We start from the raw sequence: 20187 nt of genomic DNA on the forward strand, positions 1-20187 counted from the left end.
ATGAGTGACCGCATCCAAGTAGGCACGTCAGACAGTCCATACATATACTGTCAGTTAAAAGAGGCAATTTGGAGGCCCTTGCAGAAACTGGCTTTATTTTACCTAAGTTGCCCCCCCTCCAGTGTGTACTCCGAAAGAGTGTTTAGTGCAACCACTCACCTTGTCAGCAATCGGCGTACGAGGTTACTTCCAGAAAATGTGGAGAAGATGATGTTCATCGAAATGAATTATAATCAATTCCTCCGTGGAGACATTCACCAGCAGCAATTGCCTCCAGAAAGTACACAGGGACCTGAGATGGTGGATTCCAGTGGGGACGAATTAATAATCTGTGAGGAGGGGGATGTACACAGTGAAAGGGGTGAGGAATCGGACGATGAGGAGGAGGTGGACATCTGGCCTCTGTAGAGCCAGTTTGTGCAAGGAGAGATAAATTGCTTCTTTTTTGGTGGGGGCCCAAACCAACCAGTCATTTCAGTCACAGTCGTGTGGCAGACCCTGTCGCTGAAATGATGGGTTCGTTAAAGTGTGCATGTCCTGTTTATACAACATAAGGGTGGGTGGGAGGGCCCAAGGACAATTCCATCTTGCACCTCTTTTTTCTTTCATTTTTCTTTGCATCATGTGCTGTTTGGGGACTATTTTTTTGAAGTGACATCCTGCCTGACACTGCAGTGCCACTCCTAGATGGGCCAGGTGTTTGTGTCGGTCACTTATGATGCTTAGCTTAGCCATCCAGCGACCTTGGTGCACCTCTTTTTTTCTTTGCATCATGTGCTGTTTGGGGACAATTTTTTTTTAATCTGCCATCCTGTCTGACACTGCAGTGCCACTCCTAGATGGGCCAGGTGTTTGTGTCGGCCACTTGGGTCGCTTAGCTTAGTCATCCAGCGACCTCGGTGCAAATTTTAGGACTAAAAATAATATTGTGAGGTGTGAGGTAGACTGGAAATGAGTGTAAATTATGGTTATTGAGGTTAATAATACTATGGGATCAAAATGACCCCCAAATTCTATGATTTAAGCTGTTTTTGAGGGGTTTTTGTAAAAAAACACCCTAATCCAAAGCACACCCGAATCCGACAAAAAAATTTCAGGGAGGTTTTGCCAAAACGCGTCCGAATCCAAAACACGGCCACGGAACCGAATCCAAAACCAAAACACAAAACCCAAAAAATGTCCGGTGCTCATCACTACTGCCAATCATAAAACATGTGGACAAACAGAAGCAAATCTTGTTCCTCACCACATAACGGAACCTAAAGGTGACATAAACACAATTTTTGATTTAATATTTATTTCAAAATTTCTTGCTAAGTAAGTTTTGGCCTAGGGGTGCCGTGATTAAAATTCTGATACATTAGAGTGCCATGATTCTAAGAAGTTTGGGAACTACTGACTTAGAGTGTTTCTGAGGGCATAGTCCAAAAGCTGGGACTCTCCCCTTTTGGTTGACACTCTTCTCCACTATGCCCAGAACCAGACATATTAGCCTTCCAGCAACTGGTCCCTGCTCCAGCTCCACACTCCGAGTATGCAGTTTTATATTTGTTGTTGGTGGATTGCTCTGGCTCCTGAACTCTGATCCTCTGATTTTAAGTCACATGTGTTCCAAGGTTGGTGTAAATTGCTCCAGGCCTTCCACAGTTTTGCTGTCTGCTGACATACTCTATTCTGCTGTCCCACCCCTAGGGGTGCTAGGGGTGTCTTCCTCCCACAGTGTTTGTTGCCAGATTGTAAGGCATATGTGTACCAATTTTTGAGTACATTGCTGCAGCAATTTCCGGAGTTATGGTGTCTCCTGATATACTCTGTGCTGCTGTCTGCCCCCCTAGCGGTGGTAGGGATTTCAAATTGTTTTAGTTGCCTCCGCCATGTTTTAATATGCTTGTCTGTAAAATTTCACTTTCTTCGCTTGTAAACTGTGGATTTGAATAGAAAGACAGAAGGACAGACAAATTTTCATTTTTATATATTAGATTTTGCAATAGAAGCGAGACTCAGTTTGATTTCATGGACAAATTATCAAACAACGGCAATGTGGATTCTAACGTTTCAGAAATTTATTCCTACATCAGAGAGCATAATATATATATATATATATATATATATATATATATATATATATATATATACACAAACGACTTTTGGCAGCACTCCTAGGTACAAATAACTCAGTCCCGGTGCCCTCCTAGACCCGCAGAGCCACGGGTCAATACAACAGTCCACTGTAGGCGGCACACTGGTCACTAAAGGTACAAAACAGCAGGTTGCAGCAACAACGTTTCGAAGTTTATTCTTCGTCCTCAGGTTACAAAATAACAGAGAAAGACATACCTTTTTATTCCCCCCACACATGTGCAGTGAGCTCCAGAGTGGTTCTGGCATTCTGACGCCCATTAGTGACATCATCCAGCCTCCCCGCCTACCAGAAGCATCACACTGAGATAGTATCAAAATACTATCAACAAGTAGTATAGTGAAAATGACTCACCTTTCATTTAAAAACATTTCAGGACTCACAGTTAAAAACAACACATAAGACAGAGACAGATGCGGTGTATATACAAAACAGCATGTGCAGTCACCATCTAAACTCCACAGCTACCCCCACAGGTGCTGATGATCGTCAAAGACTTGCTCATTAACTCATTCAATGCTGCACATGATGGATACTCACTACATGGGCTATAAGAAACTATGTAAACCCAGAGATTCATTAAGCCCTTTAGGTGCTAGGGTCTGCAACTCATAAATCCATTTAGATTCTTTTTGCAACAAACGTAAGGATCTATTGCCCCCTCTTAATCTAGCTGGTTCATGATCAATAATCATATATTTTAGGCAGGGTATGCTGTGCCTAGCCTGCATAAAATGACGAGCGACCGGCTGGTCACTTGTACCATGTTGAATTGCATTCCTGATGGCCATTTTATGATTAGCCATACGCTCCCTCAATGTACGGTCGGTTTTACAGACATAATTAAGTCCGCAAGGACAACTGATCAGATAGATGATAAATTTAGTAGTACATGTGACTCTATAATTAATACTATATTTCCTACCACTAAACGGATGATTAAAGGTATTGCCAGTCAGAAGAGACCTACAAGTGATGCAATTTAAACATCTAAAACAACCCTTGCGCAGGGACAAAAACATATTTTGTTCACTTTGACTGGATTGTAACCCCGTTACATCTGTTTTGACTACCCAATCCCTTAAATTTCTTCCTCTCGTATAAGTGGGCATGATAGTGATATCCGTCAGATTTAGATCTTTGTCGGTCTGTACAATTGGCCACAACGCTTTCGCTGTACGGGCAATTGATGTACTATCAGTGTTGAAATGATTAACCCATGGTAAGCGTTTAGAAACAGGTTTCGTTTTCTTAGCTAGCAACAGGGAATGTCTATCCTGCATAAGGGTTTTCCCTTTTGCTGCTACAATTGTGGCCAATTATACAGACCGACAAAGATCTAAATCTGACGGATATCACTATCATGCCCACTTATACGAGAGGAAGAAATTTAAGGGATTGGGTAGTCAAAACAGATGTAACGGGGTTACAATCCAGTCAAAGTGAACAAAATATGTTTTTGTCCCTGCGCAAGGGTTGTTTTAGATGTTTAAATTGCATCACTTGTAGGTCTCTTCTGACTGGCAATACCTTTAATCATCCGTTTAGTGGTAGGAAATATAGTATTAATTATAGAGTCACATGTACTACTAAATTTATCATCTATCTGATCAGTTGTCCTTGCGGACTTCATTATGTCTGTAAAACCGACCGTACATTGAGGGAGCGTATGGCTAATCATAAAATGGCCATCAGGAATGCAATTCAACATGGTACAAGTGACCAGCCGGTCGCTCGTCATTTTATGCAGGCTAGGCACAGCATACCCTGCCTAAAATATATGATTATTGATCATGAACCAGCTAGATTAAGAGGGGGCAATAGATCCTTACGTTTGTTGCAAAAAGAATCTAAATGGATTTATGAGTTGCAGACCCTAGCACCTAAAGGGCTTAATGAATCTCTGGGTTTACATAGTTTCTTATAGCCCATGTAGTGAGTATCCATCATGTGCAGCTTTGAATGAGTTAATGAGCAAGTCTTTGACGATCATCAGCACCTGTGGGGGTAGCTGTGGAGTTTAGATGGTGACTGCACATGCTGTTTTGTATATACACCGCATCTGTCTCTGTCTTATGTGTTGTTTTTAACTGTGAGTCCTGAAATGTTTTTAAATGAAAGGTGAGTCATTTTCACTATACTACTTGTTGATAGTATTTTGATACTATCTCAGTGTGATGCTTCTGGTAGGCGGGGAGGCTGGATGATGTCACTAATGGGCGTCAGAATGCCAGAACCACTCTGGAGCTCACTGCACATGTGTGGGGGGAATAAAAAGGTATGTCTTTCTCTGTTATTTTGTAACCTGAGGACGAAGAATAAACTTCGAAACGTTGTTGCTGCAACCTGCTGTTTTGTACCTTTTGTGACCAGTGTGCCGCCTACAGTGGACTGATATATATATATATATATATATATACCAACAAGAAAAAATTAGGCGGCACTCAGAGTCTTAAACCAACTAAAACTTGTAATGGTGCATATCAACTAGAGATGAGCGGGTTCGGTTTCTCTGAATCCGAACCCGCACGAACTTCATGTTTTTTTTCACGGGTCCGAGCGACTCGGATCTTCCCGCCTTGCTCGGTTAACCCGAGCGCGCCCGAACGTCATCATGACGCTGTCGGATTCTCGCGAGGCTCGGATTCTATCGCGAGACTCGGATTCTATATAAGGAGCCGCGCGTCGCCGCCATTTTCACACGTGCATTGAGATTGATAGGGAGAGGACGTGGCTGGCGTCCTCTCCGTTTAGAATAGATTAGAGAGACACTTGATTTACTAATTTTGGGGAGCATTAGGAGTACTCAGTACAGTGCAGAGTTTTGCTGATAGTGACCACCAGTTTTATTTATAATCCGTTCTCTGCCTGAAAAAAGCGATACACAGCACACAGTGACTCAGTCACATACCATATCTGTGTGCACTGCTCAGGCTCAGGCCAGTGTGCTGCATCATCTATTATCTATATATAATATTATATATATCTGATTATCTGTCTGACTGCTCAGCTCACACAGCTTATAATTGTGGGGGAGACTGGGGAGCACTACTGCAGTGCCAGTTATAGGTTATAGCAGGAGCCAGGAGTACATAATATATTATATAGTGAGTGACCACCAGACACACAGTGCAGTTTATTTAATATATCCGTTCTCTGCCTGAAAAAAGCGATACACACAGTGACTCAGTCAGTCACATACCATATCTGTGTGCACTGCTCAGGCTCAGGCCAGTGTGCTGCATCATCTATATATATTATATATCTGTCTGACTGCTCAGCTCACACAGCTTATAATTGTGGGGGAGACTGGGGAGCACTACTGCAGTGCCAGTTATAGGTTATAGCAGGAGCCAGGAGTACATAATATTATATTAAAACAGTGCACACTTTTGCTGCAGGAGTGCCACTGCCAGTGTGACTAGTGACCAGTGACCTGACCACCAGTATATATAATATTAGTAGTATACTATCTCTTTATCAACCAGTCTATATTAGCAGCAGACACAGTACAGTGCGGTAGTTCACGGCTGTGGCTACCTCTGTGTCGGCACTCGGCAGCCCGTCCATAATTGTATATACCACCTAACCGTGGTTTTTTTCTCTTTCTTTATACATACATACTAGTTACGAGTATACTATCTCTTTATCAACCAGTCTATATTAGCAGCAGACACAGTACAGTGCGGTAGTTCACGGCTGTGGCTACCTCTGTGTCGGCACTCGGCAGCCCGTCCATAATTGTATATACCACCTAACCGTGGTTTTTTTTTCTTTCTTTATACATACATACTAGTTACGAGTATACTATCTCTTTATCAACCAGTCTATATATTAGCAGCAGACACAGTACAGTGCGGTAGTTCACGGCTGTGGCTACCTCTATGTCGGCATTCGGCAGCCCGTCCATAATTGTATATACCACCTAACCGTGGTTTTTTTTTCTTTCATTATACATACATACATACTAGTTACGAGTATACTATCTCTTTATCAACCAGTCTATATATTAGCAGCAGACACAGTACAGTGCGGTAGTTCACGGCTGTTGCTACCTCTGTGTCGGCACTCGGCAGCCCGTCCATAATTGTATATACCACCTAACCGTGGTTTTTTTTTCTTTCTTTATACATACATACTAGTTACGAGTATACTATCTCTTTATCAACCAGTCTATATATTAGCAGCAGACACAGTACAGTGCGGTAGTTCACGGCTGTGGCTACCTCTGTGTCGGCACTCGGCAGCCCGTCCATAATTGTATATACCACCTAACCGTGGTTTTTTTTTCTTTCTTTATACATACATACTAGTTACGAGTATACTATCTCTTTATCAACCAGTCTATATATTAGCAGCAGACACAGTACAGTGCGGTAGTTCACGGCTGTGGCTACCTCTGTGTCGGCACTCGGCAGCCCGTCCATAATTGTATATACCACCTAACCGTGGTTTTTTTTTCTTTCTTTATACATACATACTAGTTACGAGTATACTATCTCTTTATCAACCAGTCTATATATTAGCAGCAGACACAGTACAGTGCGGTAGTTCACGGCTGTGGCTACCTCTGTGTCGGCACTCGGCAGCCCGTCCATAATTGTATATACCACCTAACCGTGGTTTTTTTTTCTTTCTTTATACATACATACTAGTTACGAGTATACTATCTCTTTATCAACCAGTCTATATATTAGCAGCAGACACAGTACAGTGCGGTAGTTCACGGCTGTGGCTACCTCTGTGTCGGCACTCGGCAGCCCGTCCATAATTGTATATACCACCTAACCGTGGTTTTTTTTTCTTTCTTTATACATACATACTAGTTACGAGTATACTATCTCTTTATCAACCAGTCTATATATTAGCAGCAGACACAGTACAGTGCGGTAGTTCACGGCTGTGGCTACCTCTGTGTCGGCACTCGGCAGCCCGTCCATAATTGTATATACCACCTAACCGTGGTTTTTTTTTCTTTCTTTATACATACATACTAGTTACGAGTATACTATCTCTTTATCAACCAGTCTATATATTAGCAGCAGACACAGTACAGTGCGGTAGTTCACGGCTGTGGCTACCTCTGTGTCGGCACTCGGCAGCCCGTCCATAATTGTATATACCACCTAACCGTGGTTTTTTTTTCTTTCTTTATACATACATACTAGTTACGAGTATACTATCTCTTTATCAACCAGTCTATATATTAGCAGCAGACACAGTACAGTGCGGTAGTTCACGGCTGTGGCTACCTCTGTGTCGGCACTCGGCAGCCCGTCCATAATTGTATATACCACCTAACCGTGGGTTTTTTTTCTTTCTTTATACATACATACTAGTTACGAGTATACTATCTCTTTATCAACCAGTCTATATTAGCAGCAGACACAGTACAGTGCGGTAGTTCACGGCTGTGGCTACCTCTGTGTCGGCACTCGGCAGCCCGTCCATAATTGTATATACCACCTAACCGTGGTTTTTTTTTCTTTCTTTATACATACATACTAGTTACGAGTATACTATCTCTTTATCAACCAGTCTATATATTAGCAGCAGACACAGTACAGTGCGGTAGTTCACGGCTGTGGCTACCTCTGTGTCGGCACTCGGCAGCCCGTCCATAATTGTATATACCACCTAACCGTGGTTTTTTTTTCTTTCTTTATACATACATACTAGTTACGAGTATACTATCTCTTTATCAACCAGTCTATATATTAGCAGCAGACACAGTACAGTGCGGTAGTTCACGGCTGTGGCTACCTCTGTGTCGGCACTCGGCAGCCCGTCCATAATTGTATATACCACCTAACCGTGGTTTTTTTTTCTTTCTTTATACATACATACTAGTTACGAGTATACTATCTCTTTATCAACCAGTCTATATATTAGCAGCAGACACAGTACAGTGCGGTAGTTCACGGCTGTGGCTACCTCTGTGTCGGCACTCGGCAGCCCGTCCATAATTGTATATACCACCTAACCGTGGTTTTTTTTTCTTTCTTTATACATACATACTAGTTACGAGTATACTATCTCTTTATCAACCAGTCTATATATTAGCAGCAGACACAGTACAGTGCGGTAGTTCACGGCTGTGGCTACCTCTGTGTCGGCACTCGGCAGCCCGTCCATAATTGTATATACCACCTAACCGTGGTTTTTTTTTCTTTCTTTATACATACATACTAGTTACGAGTATACTATCTCTTTATCAACCAGTCTATATATTAGCAGCAGACACAGTACAGTGCGGTAGTTCACGGCTTTGGCTACCTCTGTGTCGGCACTCGGCAGCCCGTCCATAATTGTATATACCACCTAACCGTGGTTTTTTTTTCTTTCTTTATACATACATACTAGTTACGAGTATACTATCTCTTTATCAACCAGTCTATATATTAGCAGCAGACACAGTACAGTGCGGTAGTTCACGGCTGTGGCTTCCTCTGTGTCGGCACTCGGCAGCCCGTCCATAATTGTATACTAGTATCCAATCCATCCATCTCCATTGTTTACCTGAGGTGCCTTTTAGTTGTGCCTATTAAAATATGGAGAACAAAAATGTTGAGGTTCCAAAATTAGGGAAAGATCAAGATCCACTTCCACCTCGTGCTGAAGCTGCTGCCACTAGTCATGGCCGAGACGATGAAATGCCAGCAACGTCGTCTGCCAAGGCCGATGCCCAATGGCATAGTACAGAGCATGTCAAAACCAAAACACCAAATATCAGTAAAAAAAGGACTCCAAAACCTAAAATAAAATTGTCGGAGGAGAAGCGTAAACTTGCCAATATGCCATTTACCACACGGAGTGGCAAGGAACGGCTGAGGCCCTGGCCTATGTTCATGGCTAGTGGTTCAGCTTCACATGAGGATGGAAGCACTCAGCCTCTCGCTAGAAAACTGAAAAGACTCAAGCTGGCAAAAGCACCGCAAAGAACTGTGCGTTCTTTGAAATCCCAAATCCACAAGGAGAGTCCAATTGTGTCGGTTGCGATGCCTGACCTTCCCAACACTGGACGTGAAGAGCATGCGCCTTCCACCATTTGCACGCCCCCTGCAAGTGCTGGAAGGAGCACCCGCAGTCCAGTTCCTGATAGTCAGATTGAAGATGTCAGTGTTGAAGTACACCAGGATGAGGAGGATATGGGTGTTGCTGGCGCTGGGGAGGAAATTGACCAGGAGGATTCTGATGGTGAGGTGGTTTGTTTAAGTCAGGCACCCGGGGAGACACCTGTTGTCCGTGGGAGGAATATGGCCGTTGACATGCCAGGTGAAAATACCAAAAAAATCAGCTCTTCGGTGTGGAGGTATTTCACCAGAAATGCGGACAACAGGTGTCAAGCCGTGTGTTCCCTTTGTCAAGCTGTAATAAGTAGGGGTAAGGACGTTAACCACCTCGGAACATCCTCCCTTATACGTCACCTGCAGCGCATTCATAATAAGTCAGTGACAAGTTCAAAAACTTTGGGTGACAGCGGAAGCAGTCCACTGACCAGTAAATCCCTTCCTCTTGTAACCAAGCTCACGCAAACCACCCCACCAACTCCCTCAGTGTCAATTTCCTCCTTCCCCAGGAATGCCAATAGTCCTGCAGGCCATGTCACTGGCAATTCTGACGAGTCCTTTCCTGCCTGGGATTCCTCCGATGCATCCTTGCGTGTAACGCCTACTGCTGCTGGCGCTGCTGTTGTTGCCGCTGGGAGTCGATGGTCATCCCAGAGGGGAAGTCGTAAGCCCACTTGTACTACTTCCAGTAAGCAATTGACTGTTCAACAGTCCTTTGCGAGGAAGATGAAATATCACAGCAGTCATCCTACTGCAAAGCGGATAACTGAGTCCTTGACAACTATGTTGGTGTTAGACGTGCGTCCGGTATCCGCCGTTAGTTCACAGGGAACTAGACAATTTATTGAGGCAGTGTGCCCCCGTTACCAAATACCATCTAGGTTCCACTTCTCTAGGCAGGCGATACCGAGAATGTACACGGACGTCAGAAAAAGACTCACCAGTGTCCTAAAAAATGCAGTTGTACCCAATGTCCACTTAACCACGGACATGTGGACAAGTGGAGCAGGGCAGGGTCAGGACTATATGACTGTGACAGCCCACTGGGTAGATGTATGGACTCCCGCCGCAAGAACAGCAGCGGCGGCACCAGTAGCAGCATCTTGCAAACGCCAACTCTTTCCTAGGCAGGCTACGCTTTGTATCACCGCTTTCCAGAATACGCACACAGCTGAAAACCTCTTACGGCAACTGAGGAAGATCATCGCGGAATGGCTTACCCCAATTGGACTCTCCTGTGGATTTGTGGCATCGGACAACGCCAGCAATATTGTGTGTGCATTAAATATGGGCAAATTCCAGCACGTCCCATGTTTTGCACATACCTTGAATTTGGTGGTGCAGAATTTTTTAAAAAACGACAGGGGCGTGCAAGAGATGCTGTCGGTGGCCAGAAAAAATGCGGGACACTTTCGGCGTACAGGCACCACGTACAGAAGACTGGAGCACCACCAAAAACTACTGAACCTGCCCTGCCATCATCTGAAGCAAGAAGTGGTAACGAGGTGGAATTCAACCCTCTATATGCTTCAGAGGTTGGAGGAGCAGCAAAAGGCCATTCAAGCCTATACAATTGAGCACGATATAGTAGGTGGAATGCACCTGTCTCAAGTGCAGTGGAGAATGATTTCAACGTTGTGCAAGGTTCTGCAACCCTTTGAACTTGCCACACGTGAAGTCAGTTCAGACACTGCCAGCCTGAGTCAGGTCATTCCCCTCATCAGGCTTTTGCAGAAGAAATTGGAGACATTAGAGAAGGAGCTAAAACAGAGCGATTCCGCTAGGCATGTGGGACTTGTGGATGCAGCCCTTAATTCGCTTAACAAGGATTCACGGGTGGTCAATCTGTTGAAATCAGAGCACTACATTTTGGCCACCGTGCTCGATCCTAGATTTAAAGCCTACCTTGGATCTCTCTTTCCGGCAGACACAGGTCTGCTGGGGTTGAAAGACCTGCTGGTGACAAAATTGTCAAGTCAAGCGGAACGCGACCTGTCAACATCTCCTCCTTCACATTCTCCCGCAACTGGGGGTGCGAGGAAAAGGCTCAGAATTCCGAGCCCACCCGCTGGCGGTGATGCAGGGCAGTCTGGAGCGACTGCTGATGCTGACATCTGGTCCGGACTGAAGGACCCGACAACGATTACGGACATGTCGTCTACTGTCACTGCATATGATTCTCTCAACATTGATAGAATGGTGGAGGATTATATGAGTGACCGCATCCAAGTAGGCACGTCACACAGTCCGTACTTATACTGGCAGGAAAAAGAGGCAATTTGGAGGCCCTTGCACAAACTGGCTTTATTCTACCTAAGTTGCCCTCCCACAAGTGTGTACTCCGAAAGAGTGTTTAGTGCCGCCGCTCACCTTGTCAGCAATCGGCGTACGAGGTTACATCCAGAAAATGTGGAGAAGATGATGTTCATTAAAATGAATTATAATCAATTCCTCCGCGGAGACATTGACCAGCAGCAATTGCCTCCACAAAGTACACAGGGAGCTGAGATGGTGGATTCCAGTGGGGACAAATTGATAATCTGTGAGGAGGGGGATGTACACGGTGATATATCGGAGGGTGAAGATGAGGTGGACATCTTGCCTCTGTAGAGCCAGTTTGTGCAAGGAGAGATTAATTGCTTCTTTTTTGGGGGGGGTCCAAACCAACCCGTCATATCAGTCACAGTCGTGTGGCAGACCCTGTCACTGAAATGATGGGTTGGTTAAAGTGTGCATGTCCTGTTTTGTTTATACAACATAAGGGTGGGTGGGAGGGCCCAAGGACAATTCCATCTTGCACCTCTTTTTTCTTTTCTTTTTCTTTGCATCATGTGCTGATTGGGGAGGGTTTTTTGGAAGGGACATCCTGCGTGACACTGCAGTGCCACTCCTAGATGGGCCCGGTGTTTGTGTCGGCCACTAGGGTCGCTAATCTTACTCACACAGTCAGCTACCTCATTGCGCCTCTTTTTTTCTTTGCGTCATGTGCTGTTTGGGGAGGGTTTTTTGGAAGGGACATCCTGCGTGACACTGCAGTGCCACTCCTAGATGGGCCCGGTGTTTGTGTCGGCCACTAGGGTCGCTAATCTTACTCACACAGCTACCTCATTGCGCCTCTTTTTTTCTTTGCGTCATGTGCTGTTTGGGGAGGGTTTTTTGGAAGGGACATCCTGCGTGACACTGCAGTGCCACTCCTAGATGGGCCCGGTGTTTGTGTCGGCCACTAGGGTCGCTTATCTTACTCACACAGCGACCTCGGTGCAAATTTTAGGACTAAAAATAATATTGTGAGGTGTGAGGTATTCAGAATAGACTGAAAATGAGTGTAAATTATGGTTTTTGAGGTTAATAATACTTTGGGATCAAAATGACCCCCAAATTCTATGATTTAAGCTGTTTTTTAGTGTTTTTTGAAAAAAACACCCGAATCCAAAACACACCCGAATCCGACAAAAAAAATTCGGTGAGGTTTTGCCAAAACGCGTTCGAACCCAAAACACGGCCGCGGAACCGAACCCAAAACCAAAACACAAAACCCGAAAAATTTCAGGCGCTCATCTCTAATATCAACGTTTCGGGGTCTCCCCCTTCGTCAGGATTAGTGCAATACAATACAGAGTGTGATTAAATAGAACTTACCCCCCACAAGGAACATCCCCTTCAGCGTGTGCCACTGGCCGCACTGTCCCGGCGTCCAGCCCGTCATCCCCAGTGTCTCAGCGGAAGTGACGCGCCGGCGCCCGGGGGCGCGTCCATGACCACGCTGCCTAGCAACAAAGGAGAATGTAAACAACCTTAGTGATACAGTATCGTGATTGTTGCTCAAAGGTTGTTTACCTAAGGTTGTTTACATTCTCCTTTGTTGCTAGGCAGCGTGGTCATGGACGCGCCCCCGGGCGCCGGCGCGTCACTTCCGCTGAGACGCTGGGGATGACGGGCTGGACGCCGGGGCGGCGCGGCCAGTGGCACACGCTGAAGGGGATGTTCCTTGTGGGGGGTAAATTCTATTTAATCACACTCTGTATTGTATTGCACTAATCCTGACAAAGGGGGAGACCCCGAAACGTTGATATGCACCATTACAAGTTTTAGTTGGTTTAAGACTCTGAGTGCCGCCTCGTTTTTTCTTGTTGGTATCCATTCGGTTTTCATACCTGGAGGAGGGCACCGGAACAAGTCAGCCCCATTGTCGGGGCAGTGCCCAGTGCCGGAGCACAGAATAGGTTTTATATATATATATATATATATATATATATATATATATATATAAAACATATAAACTGTGCATACAAAGTACAGTTGTTATTCAGTAACATTTTAACATTTTGTGATCAATTTTTACAATCATCGGTTTGTTCGTTTCTTTCTGTCCGTATAGGTCTTCTTCAGTGTGGTCCTCAGCAGTTTTTGCATTGGCCAGGCGGCTTCTCACTTTGAAGCGTTTTCCGTGGCAAGAGGAGCTGCTCATAACATATTTGATATCATTGATCAGGTAAGACATACAGTACGGGTGAATGCAGTAGTCTGTGACTTGCAGACATCAGCGAATTCCAAGTGATTCTGCCTGATGTTTTAAAGTGACAGTCATTTACCAGGTAAAACCAGGTTGGTTTTGCCTTTTAAATTATTGCCATTTTCGAAACATTGGGCAGACTAATACCCCTTTTATACCGCCAGCATATACCACGGGTTATTGCACATGAACGTACATAACCCATGTTGCTGCTCGGTGTAAAAGGGCAGAGTTGGAATAATCCGGGTTGAGTGACCTGGTATTCCAACTCGGGTAGTTTGCAGTGTTGAACACGTGCTCAACCCAGCAAACTCTGCTGTGTAAACGGTAGCTGGGTCGCATTGACCCGGCTTCCCGTTTACAGTGTATAGACGGGCGGCGCTTGGAAATAATGTGATCTATACAAGAAAGGGTTTTTGCGTAAGATGCAAAGGAAAGGGGACTAAATGCCTTTTCCGGGGCACACTTATAAATTCATAAATTGATATATAATTAAAATTAACTTTTAATTCATAATTTTTTTAAAAAAATACATAGAAATACAGATACATACACCAGGTTATGTTACGGCATATCCCTGCTGATTTAAGAAAGCCAAATGCAACTTATCATAAGTCAAGAAACATTTATAGCGAAAATATAACAAAAGTGTATATATATAGGTATCCGGAGACCTTCAATTTATCTAAAAATAGGGTTAATTCAAACGGTCTGATCGTCCTATTCATCACCACTCACAATTAATTTAAGCAAACGCCACAGATATAACCAAAGTGTTTTTTGTTGGAGTTTGTATGTACTCCCTTTTTTGTTGTTTTGCCTAAAATGAATAACCTAATTGCAACTCAAATGTTGTTGCCCACCAATCAGTCGTGTGGGCGACCAACTTACAAGCAGATGTTTAACCAATGGTAAGTGGTAACCTGTTTGCATGTCTCTAATGTATATCAAGTAAATAGGCTGTTGGTGGTAATCCACTCATCAATCATATAAGCAGTACCCCTCCAACCCCATCAAAACAGTGGAGCAACACAAATTGCGAAGATGAGTTACAATTACTCAAAGTGAACACGTATTTTTGATAGTGATGAGCGGGTTCGGTTAGTCGGAATCCGAACCCCCCCGAACTTCACCTTTTTTTACACGGTTCCGAGCAGACTCGGATCCTCCCGCCTTGCTCGGTTAACCCGAGAGCACCCGAACGTCATCATCCCGCAGTCGGATTCTCACGAGATTCGTACTCTATATAAGGAGCCGCGCGTCGCCGCCATTTTTCACTCGTGCATTGGAGATGATCGTGAGAGGACGTGGCTGGCGTCCTCTCAGTTTCTATGTTCAGTGTGCTGCAAATATCTGTGCTCAGTGTGCTGCAAATATCTGTGCTCAGTGTGCTGCAAATATCTGTGCTCAGTGTGCTGCAAGTGCAAATATCTACGTTCTCTGCCTGAAAAACGCTCCATGGCCCACATTCCGAGTTGTTCGCTCGTTAGTGGTTTTTGCAACGGAGCGATTTGTCGCAAACTGCGCATGTGCAATGTTCGCACTGCGTCTGCGCCAAGTAAATTTGCCAAAAAGTTAGGTATTTTACTCACGGCTTAACAAAGAAATTTCTTCGTTCTGGTGTATGGAGTGTGATTGACAGGAAGTGGGTGTTTCTTGGCGGAAACTGGCCGTTTTATGGGTGTGTGCGGAAAAACGCTGCCGTTTCTGGGAAAAACGCGGGAGTGGCTGGAGAAACGGGGGAGTGTCTGGGCGAACGCTGGGTGTGTTTGTGACGTCAAACCAGGAACGAAACTGACTGAACTGATCACAGTGGCAGAGTAAGTCCCGAGCTACTCAGAAACTGCAAAGAAATTTCTATTCGCAATTATGCAAATCTTTCGATCGCAATTCTGCAAAGCTAAGATTCACTCCCAGTATGCGGCGGCTTAGCGTGTGCAAAGCTGCTAAAAGCAGCTAGCGAGCGAACAACTCGGAATGAGGGCCCATATCTGTGCTCATTGTGCTGCAAATATCTGTGCTCGGCGTGCTAATTGCTTTATTGTGGGGACTGGGGACCAGCAGTATTATATAGTAGGAGGACAGTGCAGAGTTTTGCTGACCAGTGACCACCAGTATTATACGTACTCTGCCTAAAAAACGCTCCATATCTGTGCTACATTGTAGTATATAGTAGGAGGACAGTACAGAATTTTGCTGACCACCAGTATAACTATATATATAGCAGTGTGGCGAGTGCAAATGAGCCCCTTGCGGGCTCGCTGCGCTCGCCACGCTACGGGCACGGTGGAGCGCTACGAGCGCCACACTATTTTATTCTCCCACCAGGGGGTCGTTGACCCCCACGAGGGAGAATAAGTGTCGGTATGCCGGCTGTCGGGATCCCGGCGCCGGTATACTGTGCGCCGGGATCCCGTCAGTCGGCATACAGAAGACCACCCATCCATACCTGTGGTGCATTTCAGTTTTGCACAGTTTGCTGACCACCAGTATATAATATATAGCAGTACGGTACAGTAGGCCACTGCTCTACCTACCTCTGTGTCGTCAAGTGTACTATCCATCCATACCTGTGGTGCATTTCAGTTTTGCACAGTTTGCTGACCACCAGTATATAATATATAGCAGTACGGTACAGTAGGCCACTGCTCTACCTACCTCTTTGTCATCAAGTATACTATCCATCCATACCTGTGGTGCATTTCAGTTGTGCACAGTTTGCTGACCACCAGTATATAAAATATAGTAGTACGGTACAGTAGGCCACTGCTCTACCTACCTCTGTGTCGCCAAGTATACTATCCATCCAAACCTGTGGTGCATTTCAGTTTTGCACAGTTTGCTGACCACCAGTATATAATATATAGCAGTACGGTACAGTAGGCCACTGCTCTACCTACCTCTGTGTCGTCAAGTATACTATCCATCCATACCTGTGGTGCATTTCAGTTTTGCACAGTTTGCTGACCACCAGTATATATAACATATAGCAGTACGGTACAGTAGGCCACTGCTCTACCTACCTCTGTGTCGTCAAGTATACTATCCATCCATACCTTTGGTGCATTTCAGTTTTGCACAGTTTGCTGACCACCAGTATATAATATATAGCAGTACGGTACAGAAGGCCACTGCTCTACCTACCTCTGTGTTGTCAAGTATACTATCCATCCATACCTGTGGTGCATTTCAGTTTTGCACAGTTTGCTGACCACCAGTATATAATATATAGCAGTACGGTACAGTAGGCCACTGCTCTACCTACCTCTGTGTCGTCAAGTATACTATCCATCCATACCTGTGGTGCATTTAAGTTTTTGTGCGCAGTATATATAGTAGTAGGCCATTGCTATTGATAAATATATTGCTGGCATATAATTCCACACATTAAAAAATGGAGAACAAAAATGTGGAGGGTAAAATAGGGAAAGATCAAGATCCACTTCCACCTCATGCTGAAGCTGCTGCCACTAGTCATGGCCGAGACGATGAAATGCCATTAAACGTCGTCTGCCAATGCCGATGCCCAATGTCATAGTAGAGAGCATGTAAAATCCCCCCCAAAAAAAGTACAGTAAAATGACCCAAAAATCAAAATTAAAATCGTCTGAGGAGATGCGTACACTTGCCAATATGCCATTTACGACACGGAGTGGCAAGGAACGGCTGAGGCCCTCTCCTATGTTCCTTATGACTAGTGGGTTAGCTTCACCTGAGGATGGAAGCTAGAAAAATGAAAAGACTTAAGCTGGCAAAAGCACAGCAAAGAACTGTGCGTTCTTCTAAATCACAAATCCCCAAGGAGAGTCCAATTGTGTCGGTTGCGATGCCTGACCTTCCCAACACTGGACGGGAAGAGGTGGTGCCTTCCACCATTTGCACGCCCCCTGCAAGTGCTGGAAGGAGCACCCGCAGTCCAGTTCCTGATAGTCAAATTGAAGATGTCTCTGTTGAAGTACACCAGGATGAGGATATGGGTGTTGCTGGCGCTGAGGAGGAAATTGACAAGGAGGATTCTGATGGTGAGGTGGTTTGTTTAAGTCAGGCACCCGGGGAGACACCTGTTGTCCATGGGACGAATATGGCCATTGACATGCCTGGTCAAAATACAAAAAAAATCAGCTCTTCGGTGTGGAATTATTTCAACAGAAATGCGGACAACTGGTGTCAAGCCGTGTGTTGCCTTTGTCAAGCTGTAATAAGTAGAGGTAAGGACGTTAACCACCTAGGAACATCCTCCCTTATGCGTCACCTGGAGCGCATTCATCAGAAGTTAGTGACAAGTTCAAAAACTTTGGGTGACAGCAGAAGCAGTCCACTGACCACTAAATCCCTTCCTCTTGTAACCAAGCTCCTGCAAACCACACCACCAACTCCCTCAGTGTCAATTTCCTCCTTACACAGGAAAGCCAATAGTCCTGCAGGCCATGTCACTGTCAAGTCTGACGAGTCCTCTCCTGCCTGGGATTCCTCTGATGCATCCTTGAGTGTAACGCCTACTGCTGCTGGCACTGCTGTTGTTGCTGCTGGGAGTCGATCGTCATCCCAGAGGGGAAGTCGGAAGACCACTTGTACTACTTCCAGTAAGCAATTGACTGTCCAACAGTCCTTTGCGAGGAAGATGAAATATCACAGCAGTCACCCTGCTGCAAAGCGGATAACTCAGGCCTTGGCAGCCTGGGTGGTGAGAAACGTGTTTCCGGTATCCACCGTTAATTCACAGGGAACTAGAGAATTGATTGAGGTACTGTGTCCCCAGTACCAAATACCATCTAGGTTCCATTTCTCTAGGCAGGCGATACCGAAAATGTACACAGACGTCAGAAAAAGAGTCACCAGTGTCCTAAAAAATGTACCCAATGTCCACTTAACCACGGACATGTGGACAAGTGGAGCAGGGCAGACTCAGGACTATATGACTGTGACAGCCCACTGGGTAGATGTATTGCCTCCCGCAGCAAGAACAGCAGCGGCGGCACCAGTAGCAGCATCTCGCAAACGCCAACTCGTTCCTAGGCAGGCTACGCTTTGTATCACCGCTTTCCATAAGAGGCACACAGCTGACAACCTCTTACGGAAACTGAGGAACATCATCACAGAATGGCTTACCCGAATTGGACTCTCCTGAGGATTTGTGACATCGGACAACGCCACCAATATTGTGCGTGCATTACATGTGGGCAAATTCCAGCACGTCCAATGTTTTGCACATACATTGAATTTGGTGGTGCAGAATTATTTAAAAAACGACAGGGGCATGCAAGAGATGCTTTCGGTGGCCCGAAGAATTGTGGGCCACTTTCAGCATTCAGCCACCGCGTGCCGAAGACTGGAGCACCAGCAAACCTCCTGAACCTCCCTGCCATCATCTGAAGCAAGAGGTGGTAACGAGGTGGAATTCAACCCTCTATATGCTTCAGAGGATGGAGGAGCAGCAAAACGCCATTCAAGCCTATACAGCTACCTACGATATAGGCAAAGGAGGGGGAATGCACCCGACTCAAGCGCAGTGGAGAATGATTTCAACGTTGTGCAAGGTTCTGCAACCCTTTGAACTTGCCACACGTGAAGTCAGTTCAGACACTGCCAGCCTGAGTCAGGTCATTCCCCTCATCAGGCTTTTGCAGAAGAAATTGGAGACATTAGAGGAGGAGCTAAAACAGAGCGATTCCGCTAGGCATGTGGGACTTGTGGATGGAGCCCTTCATTCGCTTAACCAGGATTCACGGGTTTTCAATCTGTTGAAATCAGAGCACTACATTTTGGCCACCGTGCTCGATCCTAGATTTAAAACCAACGTTGTATCTCTCTTTCCGGCAGACACAAGTCTGCAGAGGTTCAAAGACCTGCTGGTGAGAAAATTGTCAAGTCAAGCGGAACGTGACCCGTCAACAGCTCCTCCTTCACATTCTCCCGCAACTGGGGGTGCGAGGAAAAGGCTAAGAATTCTGAGCCCACCCGCTGGCGGTGATGCAGGGCAGTCTGGAGCGAGTGCTGACATCTGGTCCGGACTGAAGGACCAGCCAACGATTACTGACATGTCGTCTGCTGTCACTGCATATGATTCTGTCACCATTGAAAGAATGGTGGAGGATTATATGAGTGACCGCATCCAAGTAGGCACGTCAGACAGTCCGTACGTATACTGGCAGGAAAAAGAGGCAATTTGGAGGCCCTTGCACAAACTGGCTTTATTTTACCTAAGTTGCCCCCCCTCCAGTGTGTACTCCGAAAGATTGTTTAGTGCAGCCGCTCACCTTGTCAGCAATCGGCGTACGAGGTTACTTCCAGAAAATGTGGAGAAGATGATTGTGAGGATATTGGGTTCAAAATCACTCAGTCACGGTGGTAGATGAAAAACCAACAGTGGTTTATTGAACAGAATGGGTTATAAACAGCTCAGCACACTTCTGTGATCCAATTCTACACGACAATTCCTCCTGGAACTCCTGACAGAACATTAC

At 45.3% G+C, this 20187-nt stretch overlaps 1 protein-coding gene across 1 annotated transcript in view; it reads left to right on the top strand.

The window, feature by feature from the left end:
* Positions 1-20187, top strand: part of LOC134929574 (ATP-binding cassette sub-family B member 5-like) — a 158680-nt gene that overhangs the window by 36339 nt on the left and 102154 nt on the right. The window contains exon 11 of the mRNA XM_063925165.1: positions 13589-13702. Within this exon, the coding sequence (XP_063781235.1) occupies positions 13589-13702 (114 nt within the window). The remainder of the gene's footprint in view (positions 1-13588; positions 13703-20187) is intronic.

Source organism: Pseudophryne corroboree, chromosome 5, assembly GCF_028390025.1.
Source record: "Pseudophryne corroboree isolate aPseCor3 chromosome 5, aPseCor3.hap2, whole genome shotgun sequence".
Taxonomy (NCBI): Eukaryota; Metazoa; Chordata; class Amphibia; order Anura; family Myobatrachidae; genus Pseudophryne; species Pseudophryne corroboree.